This window comes from Pediculus humanus, genomic scaffold, assembly GCF_000006295.1.
Source record: "Pediculus humanus corporis 1103172108288 genomic scaffold, whole genome shotgun sequence".
Classification (NCBI taxonomy): Eukaryota; Metazoa; Arthropoda; class Insecta; order Psocodea; family Pediculidae; genus Pediculus; species Pediculus humanus.
Window position 1 is genome coordinate 152,307 of NW_002987857.1, and position 17,540 is coordinate 169,846.

A 17,540-nucleotide genomic window follows, 5' to 3' on the forward strand; every position below is an offset into this window, starting at 1 on the left:
TATGAATCAGTCATCATTATCTTTAGATGTGAATTTTTATATATACCTAATAAAAAAAAAATTTCAATACTTAATTTATGCACACAATGTAAAAATTACAATTCTTTACCTATAAACTTAAGTAATCTTAAAGCAGTTATAAATTTTTCTAATCTTAAAATTTTACACTAAAAATATGGTAAAATACGTTAAGATGTATCAGAAAAATATAAGAATGAAAAGGTTTAGTTTTTTTACTTTAAATTAACCAATCACGAGTGAAAATCAAGGTGTAAAACAAGATACAAAATTTTAATTTTTTAAAACAATTTTTAATACGGTAAAATAAGTTAAAATGTATCAACCAATCGTAAGAAAATGGAGGCGTAAAATAAAATACAAAATTTTAATTTTTTACAACAATTTTGCATGGTAAAATACGATAAGATGTATCAGAAAAACATAAGAATAAGGAGGTGTGAAATAAAAATTTTTAATGCGAAAATTTGTTATGGTGTATCAGAAAAACATAAGAATGAAGAGGTTTAATTTTTTTTTTTTCAAATCACGAGTGAAAATGGAGGTGTGGTTTTTATACTTTAAATTCACCAATCACGAGTATTTTTGATACTTTTAATCGCAAAATACGTTAAAATGTGTTAACCAATTTTAAGAAAATGAAGGTGTCATTTAAAATCAGGTGTATGGAGATTTTATACTTAATAAATCAATAAATAAATAAAAAATTGATTTTTAATACATTTATTTATTATAAAGTTTAAGTTATAAATACATTACAATTTATACTATATCAAATTTTTTTTCTTTTATTTTTTTTTAATCCGTAATTTTTATTATTATTATTATTTTTAAAAAAAATTAGTAAATTAATAAAATAAATTTTCAGGAAAAATTATTTGCTTCGATCGATCGAATCACAATGGCATGGCTCCCAGTGCTTCCACGATGACCGGAATAGTTTCTGTTTTCGTTCCCCACAACCTTGCTATTTCAATTTCCAAATTTCTATATTTCAGATTTTTGTCTGCTTCTTTGGCTGTCTCGTGTTTTTTTCTGCCGGCACGGATACTTCAATCAATTTACATCACTTTTCCGTTTTATACCTCAGGATGACATCCGGTTTGTTGGCCGACGGCTAGAATTTTTGATATACTGATGTGAGAATTACGAATGCGTTTTTTAATAAATTTATTTATTGTTTTTTAAATTGTTGCACACTTTTCCCCTCACTCTTTTTGTGTTAACTCGAAACCCCTCTACTCCCCTACCCCCTCCCAAAAAAAATTCAAAAAAAACGATGGAAAAAAATTTAATTTAATTTGGTTGGAGACGCAATGAATTTTTCATTTTTATATATAAATTTATTATTATGGTCACTCTTAAACACAAAAAGGCTCTTATTTTCGGGGTTTTTAAGCATTTATCCCAGGTTTCTACCCGATTCCTTAAAAAAATCGGGAAAATTTCTAACGAAATAAAAAATTTTTTTTTGTTTACGTTTTTTGGCGTTGTTATTGTTTTTGTTTACATTTTTCGGTTTTGTTATTGTTTTTGTTTACATTTTTCGGTGTTGATTTTTTTTTTTTTTTTTTTTGATGTTGAATTTTTTTTTTTTTTTGGTTTGTTATTGTTTTTGTTTACGTTTTTCGGCGTTGTTATTGTTTTTGTTTACATTTTTCGGTTTTGTTATTGTTTTTGTTTACATTTTTCGGTGTTGATTTTTTTTTTTTTTTTTTTTTGGTGTTGAATTTTTTTTTTTTTTGGTTTGTTATTGTTTTTGTTTACGTTTTTCGGTGTTGTTATTGTTTTTGTTTACGTTTTTGGCATTGTTATTGTTTTTGTTTACTTTTTTTGGTATTTAATCGCAAAATACGTTAAAACGTATCAACCAATTATAAGGGAATGGAGGTGTACGGAGATTTTATATTTAATAAATCAATAAATAGATAAAAATTTGATTTTTAATACATTTATTTATTATAAAGTTTAAGTTATAAATATTTTACAATTTATACTACATCAAATTTTTTTTCTTTTATTTTTTTTTTAATGCGTAATTTTTATTATTATTATTTTTAAAAAAAATCAGTAAATTAATAAAATAAATCTTCAGGAAAAATTATTTGCTTCGGTCGATCGAATTACAATGGCATGGCTCCCAGTGCTCCCACTATGACCGGAATAGTTTCTGTTTTCGTTCTCCACAATCTGGCTATTTCAATTTCTAAATTTCTGTACTTCAGCTTTTTGTCTGCTTCTTTGGCTGTCTCGTGTTTTTTTCTGCCGGCACGGATACTTCGATCAGTTTACACCACTTTTCCGTTTTGAATGAACATCTGGTTTGTTGGCCGACGGCTATGGTTTATGATATACTGAAACGAAAGGAAAATTAAAATTAATTAATTGTATAAAGGAAAAACGTTTTTCTAATGCGTTGAGAAAAGAAAAAAAAATTCTAGAGGAATTGGGAGGAGGGAAAGGCGGGAAAACTATAAATGAAAAAAAAAGGAATTTGAAATTTTCAAATGAGAATATTTTTTAGGTCACGTTATATCAATATTCGAAACTAAAATTACTCAAAGGAAAAAATTTAATAATTTTCCTTTTGATGTCTGTCAAAGGAAAAAAATAAAAAAAAATTTTTTTCATGGTTTGAATTACTTTAAAAAAAAAATCGTAAGAAAAAAAAAACAAAAGAGAAAAATTATTTTCAAAATTATTTTTCCGTTTTTTTTTTTTTTTTAAATTCATTCGTCAATCATAGGAATGATTGATTGACTGATTGATTGAACAATCGGGTAACGTATTTATTAATCGTTAGTTAAATAAAAATAATTTTAAATTACGTTTTGACTTTTTGACGAATAAATAAAGTAGTACGAACGTACAGAAAAAAAAGTAAGAAAAAAGAAAAAAAAGGAAGAAAAAAGAAAAAAAAGGAAAAAAAAATGGGAAGGAAAAAAGGTTTAACGCCCCTCCGGAGAATAATTTTGAGGGCTAAAAAAAAAACAATTCAAGGTTTTTCTCATTTTTTTTTTTTTTAACGGATTGATGTGAGAATGAAAAAAAAAAAATGAAACCTTTTTTCCTTTTTTTTTTTTTTTTTTTTTTTTTTTTTTAGTCAGGTATTTTTACACTTACCGTCCTCTGGAGAAAATTTTTTTTTTTAAAAAAAAAAAAATTTTCGATGCGTTTTATGTTATGAAAAGACTTGAAGACATTTTTTCTTTTTTTTTTCATAAAAGTTTTTTTTTTCCTATTAAGCCAATTATTTCATTTAACGATTTTTCCTAACGGTGAAAATTTTTTTACAAAATGTCTTCCTTCAAAAAAAAAAAAAAAAAAAAAAAAAAAAAAACCGCGTAAAAAAAAGAAAAGTTTTTATAAAATACATTAAATTTTAATAATGATATTAATTATTTCTTCTTCTCTTCTTTTTAAATCCTGTAATAATACCTGAAAAAAAAAAATTACTTATTAATATTTCGTAAAATATAATATATGGCTCAACGATTACATAAAAAAAAAAAAAACGTAATAAAAACTTTTATGCTAGGCTGGACACAACGTGAATTTTTTTCCTATCATCATCATCATCATCATTATTATTATTATTATTATTATTATTATTATAAAAATTTTCACTCAATTTTTTAAATTTTTTCACCCAAAAAAAAATTTATTAATTATTAATTATTATAGCTTTTCAACCGTGATTAGATTAAAAAAAACTTTTATTACGATAATTTTTCGTTTATAATAAAATGTTGAAAACGATGATGACGTCATAATCATCATCATCATCATCATCATGAGAAAGTAATTTCTCGTAAAATTGTATATATGATGAGTATTGAACGATTCCTTCGTGTGCCTCTGCGCGTGCCATCATTGCGGCCTGATATTTATTTTATATTAAAGGAAAATATACCTTATAAACCTTTCACAAACATCCTTTTTATATAAATTTTCATTTCCCTTTTTTCCACCGTCGCCATCTTTAAAAAAATAATTCCATTAGATTGTTTTTATTCTTTCTCTCTCTCTCAAGGTTCGTCACGACAGGAAAAAGAAAAAAAAATTTAACTTTTATTTTTAATTAGAAAAAAAAGAAAAAAGGCAGTAAAATAAAATGACGTTTTTTTTTTCTTCTATCTCTTTCTTTCTCTTTTTTTCCATTTCTCTCTCTCTCTCTCTCTCTCTCTCTCTCGCATTTACCTTGTTACTGATAAGAGAGTTGAAAGCGATGAGTTTTTAAGAAAATTAAATTTTTCCTTTTTTTTTTAAAAAAAAAAAACTAATGAATGATCGAAAGCACCTGAGTTTTTTTTAATTTACAACGCAAACATTTTCATTTTTTTCTTACCTTAAGGATGATAAAATGTTGACTTTAAGTTTATATGAAGAAAAAAAAAAAAGTTTTTCGGTTTTAATTACTGGAGAAATTTTTGGAGAAGAGAAACTTAAATAATTATTATTATTATTTTAATTTTTGTATTTCAATGATTAAAAATTTAAATTATTTATTTGTAAAAAATTCATGTCATTAAATAAATAATAAGTAAATTTTTTTTTGTACTGGAAAAAGAATTTTCCAGTTGAAATTTTGAAAATTTTTTTTTTTTTGGACATTTTCATAAATAAATAAATTTTTTAAAGAAATATTAAGAAACAGGAAATGGCTTAAGGGCTTAATAGATATTTTAAACTTCATAAGAAAGATTATAAAATGGTCTTATGTTATGTCTATTATCAGTAAAAAAAAAAAAAAAAAAACTTTGTTTTATCAACTCAAGTCATTTTGCTTGCTTCCAGCTAAAAAAAAAATAAAAAGAAGTTTTTAGCACTTTTTAGTTTTCTAGTTTTTTTCTCCCCTTCCCTCCTCCCTCTCCCCACTCCACCCTCCTTCCTTCCTTCCTTAACTTTTGACAGATTTTTTGACAGTTTAAGAAAAATAATTTTTTCAAAAAAAAATTTTGTTATACAACAAAATAATAGAAAAACTTCTAGAAATTTTTTTTTTCTTCCCCGACGACGACTACGCAAAAAACTAAAAACGAAAAAAAAATTATTATTATTATTATTAATTAAACATAAATAAATTTATTAATATATAATTTAATAAATAAAAATTATGCGTATCGATTTTATTATTATTATCGTTAAAAAACGAATTCGTTTGTTTGTTGGATTTGAAATTTTTTTTCCTTTTTTTTACGTAATCCCTTTTTCGATTCAGTCTGATTATTTTTTTTAATTACATAAAAAAAAATTAATAATTTATTTATTAATCAATAAATTAAATAAAATCAAATAATAATAATAATAATATTAAATAATAATAATAAATAATAATAAATAATAAATTATAATAAAAATAATAATAATAAAATTTATGTATATCGAAAAAAAAAAACGCAAAAAAATTTAGGCAATAATTAACAACGAGATTTTTTTTAAAATTCGGTTTTCGTAACTAAATTAATTAATTTTATTAATATTATTATTTAATTCTAGTATAAAAGAGTAAAAAAAAATTGATTCAGGGCCGAATCAAGGCTTTATTTATAAATATATGTAGGTTTTATATTGACCTTACAAATACATTCCGTTGACTAAAAAATCAGCATCGTGAGCAAATGGAGATTTTCCATTACGTCTCATTCTTTTTCTTACGACTCTCAATCGGCATCCGACTAATGTTATCATAATCGCAGTTATGCACATACCTGAAAATTTTTTAAGATAAAACGAGAAACGTTAGCCGAAAGAAAAAAGTGATGATAATAATAATAATAATAGCACAAACCTAAAGTTAATGATAATATAGCACCACTCGGCCTTTCGTTGACTCCATCAATTTCTTTCATATCGTTTTGAATCATTCTTAAATGTTCTGCTATTCTAGTATCCTCTTTTCGAAAGGTTACTGGAGTCAGTGTTGTCGTAGTCGTCGTCGTTGTCATCGTTCTCGTCTTCGTCGTCGTCGTGGCAGTAGAATGAATTTTATTTGTCGTCAATAAAGTAGGTGATAAATTATCCAGAGTTTTTTTCACGGAATCTTTTTTTTTAGATTCATCATCCAAAATCGGTGATTTATTCATTGGGATTATAGATTGATAATTTTTCTGTTGAAAATTTTCAGAATTTCGTAGTCTGGACAATTCCAGTGATCCCTGAGGATATCTTCCTTTAAGTTGTGGATCTTCATAATAATAATCGGATTGTATCGAACCCGATTGCATTCCGTTTCCGTATAACGAAATAATCGGTCTCTGTTGAATATCATCCACGGCTACAATCGAAAAAAATTATTTTGGAAATTTCCAGTAAACAGACAAAAAAAGGAAAATGTCAACACACTCCATGCTTACCGTGTGGAGGTGGAGGAGGTGGCGGAGGAGGAGGAACTCTTTGCATCCAATTATTTTGTCCAGGATAATAAATAGGACCGGATCCGCTGTAGTAATTGTTATTAGCAGACGATGCTCCGCCATATTTCATGTATTCCGTACGACTCATATCATTTCCGTAAGGTGCCGGTAGTTGACTAAATTAACGGAACAAACAAACAAACAAACAAACAATTTTTTTTTTAAAGCGGAAAAATTACAAAAAAAAAAATGATTCTTACCTTTCTGAATTTTCCGGAGTAAACGCTGAACTTCCTTTACGGTTCGCAACGTATCCGCTTTCGTCTACAAAAAAAAATAATTACCTTATTATTATTATTATTATTAAGTACTAAGTAAACTTAAACTCATTATTATTATTATTTAATTATTTATTATTTAAATTTTAACAAAAAAAAAAATAATAATAATTTCCCGTAAGATAACTGTATAATAAAACGACATAATCACGAGGTAAATAACATAATTAAAACGCTTGCGTTTTTTTTTTGGTTCATTGTCCAAAAAAAAATTCCAGGAAAGGTAATAATTATAAAAAACGCATGCGTATACGCATGGAATTAAATTTATATAAAAATTATAATATACCTTGACGTCGAGGTTGATATCCTTGCCATTGAACGTTATTGATTGGATATTGAACCATTTCACCTTCTCTTCCATAATATCTCGGCTGATTTGGAATTTGCTGTTGAATCGTATCGATTTTTTGACGATTTGTTTCAACGTTTTGCCCCTGCTGTTGCTGCTGCTGTTGTTGTTGTTGTTCAACTTGCTGCGGATAACCTGCGAAAATTTTTTTTTTAGTTTGAAGTTAAAATTGGAGTGCAGGAACGTGTAAAAATAATTACGTACCGAATGGAAAATATTTTAAAGATGTTTGCTGTTCTGGAATTAATTTTCCTTTCAAAATGGTGTCTTTAATTTGTTGAACGGGTTCTGGAGCGGTTGTTGTTTCGATTGTTTTAACAAAATTTTGTGAATTTTCATTTGATATTTTTAAATTTTTTAGTTGATCGTGAAACGTTTTCGGATGAGACACGCCTATAAAAATTTTTCGTTTATTTATTTTATATCATTTTAACATTATTATTATTATTTTGTTAATACGTACCTGATATGGTTGGACAATCTAATTCTGGACCTTCATCACTCCCGTCATTACATTGTGGAATTCCATCACATGCGTTATAAATTGCTATACATTCACCACTTCCTCGACATTCAAATTGGTACCTACTGCATGAACTCTCTGGAAAGAACCAAAAAAAAAAAAAAATTAGAAATCATTTCATTTTTTTTAATCGCACAACAACAACAACTTTTCCAGTTTTTATTTGTTTCCAAAAAAAAGAAAAAGGAGGAGAAAATTATGGAGGTAAAAAATATTTCTGGTAAAAAAATTATTTAAAAAAAAAATCCAACAATTTTACCACCTACCATTTTACCTATATATAGGAAACATTATCGAAAAAAATTCAATCGATTTGTTTTCTCGAAATTATTGATTTAAATTTAATTTTAAAACAAAGTCTCACACGTAGTTGAATTATTGTTGTGTTCAGAAAACAAAACAAAAAAAAGTTCAGGAAATGCAAAAAAAAAAAAAAAAAAAATGGAAAGAGTCTAATGAAAGTTGAACTCTTGAACGTTTAGCCCAAGGCATAGCATTTGGCCTTGGTTAACGGTACTCATTTCATGGTTCGGATGTAAGAACGTCTTCTTCTTCTTCTTCTTCTTCTTCATCTTCTTCTACTCTTGTTTGTTTGTTCTTTTTTTTAATAATTTCTTTCTATTTTCACGAACGTGACGTAATAATAATAATAATAATAATGATACGTAAAATAAATTATTAATAATAAAAAGGAGGGAATATTTTTTGAAATATTTTCAAGGTCAACAAAAAAAAAAAATCAAGTTCAAAATTTTTCTAACAAGAAACGCCATTTTATTTTTTTTATTTTTTCTTCGTGATTTTCTTTTATTAAATGATCACACGCTCGCACACGCACGCACGCACTCACTCTCTTATAATTTGCCCTCATTTATTTAAAATATACGAACGACCTTTTCGATTTATCGATTCGATGTAATTCTATACTACTAGTACCACGAACATTAACATTAAGTCAAAGTTTTTAATTTTTTGTTTTTTTTTTTTTTTTTTTTTTTTCACCGTAATAAAAAGAAACAACGGCGAAGTATCCTTATTACGGTCCTATGTATAACGTACCTAAAGAAGATTATGGTTTGCAATTTATTTATACTTATTAAAGTATTCTCGTTAGAATTCCAAATTTTTTTTTTTCTTCATCTCCTTGTTAACTCGTTCTCGTTTGGCAAAAATCAAAATCATTCGATTGTTGAAATCGGTTGTGGCAAGTCTCGACTATCGTATTCGATTAATATCGGCGGGAAAATTTTGAAATTTTAAAATTTGTGAAAAAGAGAAAAGAAAAAAAAAATTTTTTTTTTTAATAAATGCAGTAATAACAGTATATATACGTTTACCGTAAGTGAATTTTAGTTTTTTGTTTTTTGTCTTTTCTAATTACACGTCGAAAATTCTTTTGTATTTTTAAATTTTTTTTTATGTATGCGAATATCCGGAAAATATCTTTTGTTTTCCACCCAAAAAAAAAATCAAACGATTCGATTATTATCAGTTTTATTATTTTCTTTTAGTGATAACATAGAATTAATCAAACGCATAAATAACGATAATGATAATAATAATAATAATAATAATAATATTTTCATGTATTTATTTAAATAATTAATTTTTAAGAGTAAAAAAAAAATTTTTGACGTTAATCGACCGAATGATTAATGAACAGTTATTGAAATTTAAAAAAAAAAAAAAAATTTAGAAAGTGTATTAATAATAATGATAATAATTTCTTTTTCTCTTTTTTCTGTTAATTATTAATTGATTCATTAACTAATGACCCGAAATAGTAATAATAATGATGATAATAGTAATAATAGTAATAATAACGATAATGATAACGATCATCATTAAGTTGGCATAATAAACGTTCATTAGTGATTTATAGTCGAATAAAAAAAATTATGATGATGATAATAATAATAATAATTTATAAATCGTTTTACTTTTCCCGGGTACTTTGATGGCACCAACTCAACACCATCACCGACACCAAGTTAAAAAAAAAAATCCTAGTCGAACGCCAAATTACTACTTATTTCCACGTTTAAATTAAAAAAAAAAAATTTTTTTTTTTTTTTAACGGTATTTTCATTTAGAAATGATTTTCTTTGTTCTTTTTAAATTGAAATTTTTTTTTTTTTCGGTGTTACGTGTTTTCTTAACTCCCCCTCCTCCTCCCCCTTCTCCTCCCCCTCCCTCTCTCTTTTCGTTAAAAAAAAAAAAAACAATCGAAAATTTCAGTTTTATAATTCAAAAAAAAAAATCTATTTTTTTTTTTCAGTTAATTTTGAAGATTCGATCTGAAAGGAAAATTATATTATTATTATTATTATTAAAATGACGTCGAAACTTAGAAGGCCTCCATTATTCTCATGGACAAGTTCCAGCAGCAACAGGGATTTAACAACTTTTACAAAATGTACAAATAATCCATCATTGGCTTCCAATATCAAGGTAACGTTAAATTTTTTTTTTTTTTTTTTTTTCTTATTCACGGTTTCGTGCGTGTGTGTGCGTGTATGCGTGTGCGTGTGCGTGCGTGCGTATTAAAATTAATTACTTTTGAGTTTTTAACAAATAATAAAGTGAAAGAGATGAATTAAAAAAAAAAAGGGGGGCAAAATTTGCAATTAATGAAAGTGACAACCGAAGGTCATTTAGTATTACTATACTTATTCCAAACTTTCTTTTCCTTAATTCGCTCCTAATAATTATTACTCTGGTTTTTTTTTAAACTTATTACTTTTAAATTACTCGTAATTTTTTTTATTATAGATTAATTAAATAAAATTAATTAATAAAAATTAATAAACGAACGATAACAAAAATTGTTTTTAAGTGTATCAAATCACTCGTTGGTGACATTTTACAAACCCCTTATTAAAAAACTCGAATAAATTTTTTTAGTACTCAACAAACAAACAAACAAACAAACAAACAAAAATAATAATAATTATTTTTCGTGGCCCAGTTTTTTTTTTATTAATATTCTCACTCAACAAACGCAAACAATCGAAAAAAAAAAAAAAACGGGGAGATTTATTTTAAAAAAAGAATGTTTCGTAAGGATTATATGAGAAATAAAAAAAAAATAATAATAATAAACAGGAAATCGTAAAATAATAATAATAATAATAAATGAATGAAATAATAATAATAATAATAATAATAATAATAATAAAATACAAACACGAGTTTATGTTTACGATTTGCATTTGGTAAAAAAAAAAAAAAAATTATTATTAATGTTAATTTATTAACACGTTTCTTAAAAATATTAAACCAGATAATGATTATTATTATTATTATTGATTTCACAGAAAATGAGTATCCGAAAAAAAGTTTTTTTTGGGGGAGGGGAGGCCGTTTTACGCATTAACTCGACACCTGTTTTGTAGGCGGCGTCGTCGTTTTTTTTATTCATAATTAAAACTTTCTCTAATTTCGGCGGTTTTCGTCGATACCACTCATGCTTATGTTGTTGTTCAAGGTTGAACTTTTTTTTTTTTTAATACCAAATTTGAAATGAATTCGATAACGCGAAACTTGAATTATCGAGATCTCGTTTTACGCACACGCACGCACGCACACGCACCTGTAAATAATAATAATAATTGAAAAAAATATTTAAAAAAATGTTTTAAAAACGATTCGCGTGTAATTTTTCTATGCGAATTTTTTTTTTTTTTATTACCGTAATTTTTTTTTTGGTTTTTGATAAATTTATATCATTTAATTTTAAATTACTTTTTTTATTACTCAAATTACAGTTTTTAAAAAAATTTATCGTGTAAATAGAAAAAAAAAAAGAAAAGTTACAGGTAAAAAAAAAAAAAAAAATTTCCGGAGTGTGTTTGTTTGTTTGATTAAAAAATAAAATAAAACGCGTTATCGATAACGTCCTCGTCGTCGTTTGATTTTATCACGTGTCGACTTTTATTTAAAATAATAATAATAATTATTGATAGGGGGGAAGAAGGTGGAAGGGATGAGAAAATATAAAAACGAAGTCAAAATAATAATAATAAATAATAATTAATTTTAAGGGAAATTTATGGGTTGTTGTTGTGATTGTTTTTGTTTTGTTTTGTATTCAATGTAAATTCGAACAAACAACAATTTAAAGGAAAAATAATAAATTTCACATGTTACGTGAACGATTCGTATGCGGGTTTTTTATGGGAAAAAATTTTCTTTTTGTCATTTTTTTTTTCCAAAATTTTAAAGATAAAAAAAAGTATTTCTTATCAGTTTACGTAATAATAATAATTAAACCATAATTATAATAATAATAATTAGTAAATTTCACGTAAAAGTAATAGAAACGAATTCTCATGATGTTAAGAAATTAATTTGATAAGACAAACAAAGCAAGCAAGCAAGCAAGGTCGATTTTTGTTACACGGAATCGTTTGTAGTTTTTTTCCAAATTTATTATTATTATTATTTTTTACGTGGGTATTTCATAACTCGGTTTTCCATACATAGAATGGAATCGGTTTACACGAATTATCAAATACGTAACCACTCAATCATAAATCATAAAAGATATTACTACTTACTGGAACTGTGATTTTGTTTTTCTTTTCCACCTGAAACTGTAGGCACTTTTGTTGTCAAAGGTGATGCTGTCGTCGTCGAATCGATTGAAGGATATAATTTCCTTTAAAAAAAAAAAAAACACGGGCACATTGTGTGTGTAAAACGTTTAATAATAATAATAATAATAAATAAATAAATAATTACCTGAGCATTGTAAGTTCTTCTTCGTGTTTTGTTAATTTCATTCGATTTTCGATATCACCGATTCGAGTGTTAAATGCCAAAACAGCGCTCGTGTAATTTTTATGTTGTGTAAATTTACATTTAAAATCTTCTGGAGAACCGCAGTGAAATAAATAACAACTTCCTGGAACCTAAAAATAAAAAAAAAGTTTATTATATCGAGTTTCATTTGATTAATTTGACGTCATCGAATCAAATTTCTGATAAGGAATTTATATGGAAACACGTCCTGGATAAAATTTTTTTCTTTTGGAAAATTTTACGATGGAAAAACATGGTTATGAAACCTTGTCGTTTTTGGTAAGGTGATAAGAATGGTAACTGGAATGATAACATTAATTGTAATAACATTTCAGGAAGTTTTTTTTTAGTAAAAAAAAAAAATTACCTTTTGTTCCATGACGAAAACATCACAGAGTGATGTTTCACAACATAATTTCATACAATCTTCTCTTCCGTTAACATCGGCTTCGTTTAAATATTTAGCACCCATGGCTCTTGAATCTTGGGTTCTTATTATTTTATCAATATGTATATCGAAATTTTCAATACAGGTTTCCGTACCCATATCAAATCTTTTCCTGTTTTCGAAACCATTTTCTCTATCCCCGACAGATTTTGCATTTGAAACAATTGAAAAAATTAATAGAATAACATTTAAATTTAACATTTTTCCTATTGGAAAATTCTTTTCCTTTTTTTTTTTTATTCGATTTTTACTTTTACTATTTTATGATAACATTTTTTTAATAGTCCGTCCGATTCGTTAACACTACAACTCGTATATTTTTCTTTTTCGCCCCTTCTCCCCCCCCACTTTAAATAGAAAAGGAATCAATACACGTCAGACTTGCGCAAAAAAAATTTTTTTTTTTTTTTCATTATCTTTTGATTTAAAAATTACATTTTAAGGTTTTTACCTTTTAATATTTTTTGCTTTTTATCTGGAAACTTTTTTCCTCCCGTTTTCCTCCCGTTTTTCTCACGTTTTTTTAGTTTTTCTCGATTAAAAATTAAAAAATTTAATAAAAAACAATTATTACGCTTCTTTTTTTTTTTGATGAAATTATTTCGTAATAATTGTTAAAAAATGTTTTTATTATTAATAATAAAAAAGTAAAAGTAGATCAAAAAAGTCGTTTATTAATTCAAAAAGAAAAAAGGGGAAAGTAACGGGGAAAGTTTTATTATAATATTAAATAGATCCTCATTAAATAAAATAAAAAAATTAATTAGTTTACCCGGTTAAATTGTTTAAAAATATCATTTTCGTCATGTCAAATTTTTTTTTTCTCAAGGCTTATAATAATAATAATAATAATTTCGTGAACAAGTTATTAAAAAAAATAATTAATTAATAAAAGAATTAATTTTTTTTGAAATGTGATGAACAGCATCCGCCACAATACAGTAGTATCTCAATTTAACAAAACGTATTGTTTAGAAATATAACAACAATCACGTGTCGGTACCTAACGGAAAATTTTCGTACTAAAACGATAAATAATAAAACGGTTTTTAAATTATTAAAACTTATTAAAGGGACCCCTTACTCTAGCGGATATTAACCGAACTAATTTTTTTCATTATGGAGCTTCCAATGTATTATATCCCCCCAGTTTTGTCAATTCAGTACGTTATTGGGTGCGTGTTTGCAGGTGTTGTTTGTTACAAGACATAATAATAATAAAAAAAAAAAAAAAAAGAAACAATTTGTTTTTCTTTCTTTCTTTCTTTTGTTGTTCATATTAATACATATCTTTGTATAATTATTATTATTATTATTATTATTATTAAACAATCGCGTATGAAACAAACGTTCGTAAATAATCTCGTACGTCATTAAATAAAAAAAAAAAAAAATTTATTTTTTAAACGAGGGTAATTAACAAAAGTGTACATTTATTCGTCTTATCAATCATATTTTTCTTTTACCACAAAAAGAAAAACAATTTTCCCCCATCATTATTATTATTATTATTATAAATAATAATAATAAAACGAGTGCTTGATAGTTAATAAATATCGGTAAGTTTTTATTTATTTATCATTTTACAAAAAAAAAAATAATTTTAACCCGTGAATACTTTTTTTAAAAAATAAAATAAAATTCGTGTGATAAGAGAAAGAAATAATAATGATAATAATAATAATAATAATAAAATAAAATCGTCGGAAAAGTTTTTAAAAAAATAATATTAAAAGTTCTGAGGTTTTGTCGCATTGCAATAAATTAAAATGTGACGTCAGAATTGTTGACGGTTAATTTTTAACAAATGAAATCAATTCCATTTGAAAGTTTAAAAATTTTAAATTTAAATTTAAATTTTTAAATTTATTACCGTAAACAATTTTTAATAAATTATTTTAATTAATTGAAAAAAAAATTATGATTCACTCGTAATCAACATTATAGTTAAATATAATTACGAATAAGGAAAAAATTACTCGGTAATTAAAAATTTTTTTCTCTTTAATACTCTTATTATTATTATTATTACCATCACTATTTATGGAATATGTTATTTTATTAAAATAATAATAATAATAATGAATTCGATGAAAATCTTTTTTTTCTTCTTTTTCTGTTTGTTAAAAAAAAAAAAAAAAGTTGGCAGATTATTTAGTTAAAGTCGGAAACAATAAATTAAAATGAATTATTTTAGTCGAGAGAGAAAAAGAGAGAGAGAGTGAGTGAGAGAGAGAGAGAGAGAGAGAGAGAGAGAGAGAAAGAGAGAGAATGCGTCTGGAAAAGGGGTAAACAAAATTTTTCCTTCTCCAAACTTTTTTTTTTCTTTCACAACAGGAAAATAATTTTTTTAAGAAGAAGAAAAACGAGAATTTATAATTATCGAGTGCAGTAAAGTAAAAAAAAATCGATCGATCGATCGATAGATCGATTGATCATATCGAATCGTTTTCGTAGTCGAACGAACATAAATAATTAATAAAATAATAATAATAATAATAATAATAATAATAATAATAATTGGTGTGAGTAAAACATTTATGTTATCGTATTTATTTTTCTTACGCAAAGTTTTTCTTTTTCCTTATAAAAAATTTTTCCAGTCAATCAATTTCAGTTTAAAACATTCGGAATCGATTTAACAACAATATGTGTTAGTTATTAAACAAACAAACAAACAAAACAACAACAACGCGATAGTAATTGAACAAATTAAAAAAAAAGCGAAACGACGAAATTAAGTTTTTTTTTAAAAATGTTTACGATTAGTTACCAGATCGATAATAAATAAAAACATTTTTTTTCAAACAAAAATGTTTTTGCTAAACATAACGAACATTAACAAACATACAAACATACAAACATTAATGATAACGATGTGTTTAAGTAAAAAAAAAAAAAAACATTTAAATTGAGTGTGGGTAGTACTCATACACAAACACACACACATGAAACGAACGTTTTTTTTTTTTTTTTGCGAAAGGTATAAATCAAAAAGTAAATTTGAATCGGATGATGATGACGATGATGATAATGATGATGATGATGATGATGACTACGTACTACCTGGTTATTTAACACTCAGTGACTCAGATCATATTCTAAAACCTAAATAGCAATAATAAAAAAAATGAGTTTTCTGATTAGTCACCGTTTTAGTTTTTAGATTTCTTTCTTTCTTTCTTTTTTTTTTTCGCACGTGAACAATTTATTAATAAATAATCTATGTATATGTATTCGATAATAATAATAATAAACTTATCAAACGTGCCATTATTATTATTATTATTAATATCTTCTCACAATTAAACCGTTTTAACAAAAAAAAAAAAATTACTAATATTATCGATAATATTTATTTCTTAATCCGATAATAATTAATTAATAATAATAATAATAATTCTTCGGGATAAAATAATAATAATTCTTCGGGATAAAATAATAATAATAATGATGAGGATGATGATGATGATGATGCAAAAGGGGCAAAATTCAAATTAGTTTTATTCATTTACTCAATGAAATTAATTCTCATCCAAACAAACAAACAAGTTCAAAAACAAAAAAAAAAAAATTATTTTAGGTTAGTTACCTTCAGACCGTGACTCCCATGACCGGTTCACGATCGAATAAGGTACCTTACGGAACTAATGTTGTTGTTGTTGTTCGTTGTTTGTTGTTTGTTGTTGTTTTTTTCTCTCAAGCTTCGCAAAAAAAAAAAAAAAAAAACTCGAAGCGTTTTAAAATTTTCTCCTTTCCATTCATCAATGATCAAAGTGTGTTATTTAATTATTTATTTATTAAAATTCTTTGTTATTATTTTTATTTTTTGTTTTTATCATTAATTTAATGTTTTATCATAGTCGTCGTCCATATTGGGAATGATAAAATTATTATTTAAATGTCAAATCGAAACAAACACGCGCGCGCGTTAAAAATTATTTTTCAATAAATGACGTCACTTGAATCGACTTTTTGTATAATATTTAAGTTTTTAATTATAAATTATGTTTTATGCGTGGAACGATAACAACATAATGTTGTTGGGGGGGGTGAGGGGTGGGGAGGTACCCACACACACACAAACAAAAACTTTTACGTTAAATTTTATTTTGAAAAACGACAGTTATGCGAATATAAACAAAAAAGTTTTGAAGAATTCGTTACGTAATTAATTAATTAATTAATATCACACCGCGAGGTATAAATATTTAAGTAATAATAATAATAATAATAATAATAATGATAATAATTTAAAATTATAAACTTTAAACTTTGAAATTTAGGAACGTAAAAACAAAAGAGAACCGATACGCGATTGTTCTTTGTTTCCAGTCGATTGAAAAAAAAAAAAAAAAAGTCACAATTTATGAAAACGTAACCTACGACCCTAAAAAATTTAACCGATGCGTAACTTTGACCTTTATTTTTTTATATAAAAAAAAAATATCGAATATCGTGACCGAATGAGTCGTTTAAAAAAAGAAAAAAAATTTTTTGTTTTGTTTTTTAAAATTTCTCACAGGTTTTTTTAAAAAAAAAAATAACCGGATGTACTATTGAATTAAAAAAAAAAAAATTTATTAAAATGAATTGTTAAGCAAATTTAAATATTATAAAAAAAAAGAAGATAATTCCATTGTCAAAAAATTAATAATATCACCGACAATAGGACATGTTAAAAAAAACAAGGGTAAAACAA

The 17,540-nt window shown here is 25.2% G+C and overlaps 1 protein-coding gene across 1 annotated transcript; it reads right to left on the minus strand.

Annotated features, from left to right (window-relative positions):
* Window positions 1-5,595: 5,595 nt before the first annotated feature.
* On the minus strand, window positions 5,596-13,039 carry Phum_PHUM532120 (uncharacterized protein; the record flags this gene model as incomplete). The annotated part of the gene is made up of 11 exons (XM_002431461.1): window positions 5,596-5,729; window positions 5,810-5,912; window positions 6,057-6,295; window positions 6,375-6,550; window positions 6,635-6,698; window positions 7,008-7,199; window positions 7,269-7,352; window positions 7,528-7,665; window positions 12,147-12,247; window positions 12,331-12,500; window positions 12,758-13,039. 11 exons carry the CDS (start codon window positions 13,037-13,039, stop codon window positions 5,596-5,598), a joined length of 1,683 nt encoding a protein of 560 aa, XP_002431506.1.
* Between the last annotated feature and the right edge of the window lie 4,501 nt (window positions 13,040-17,540).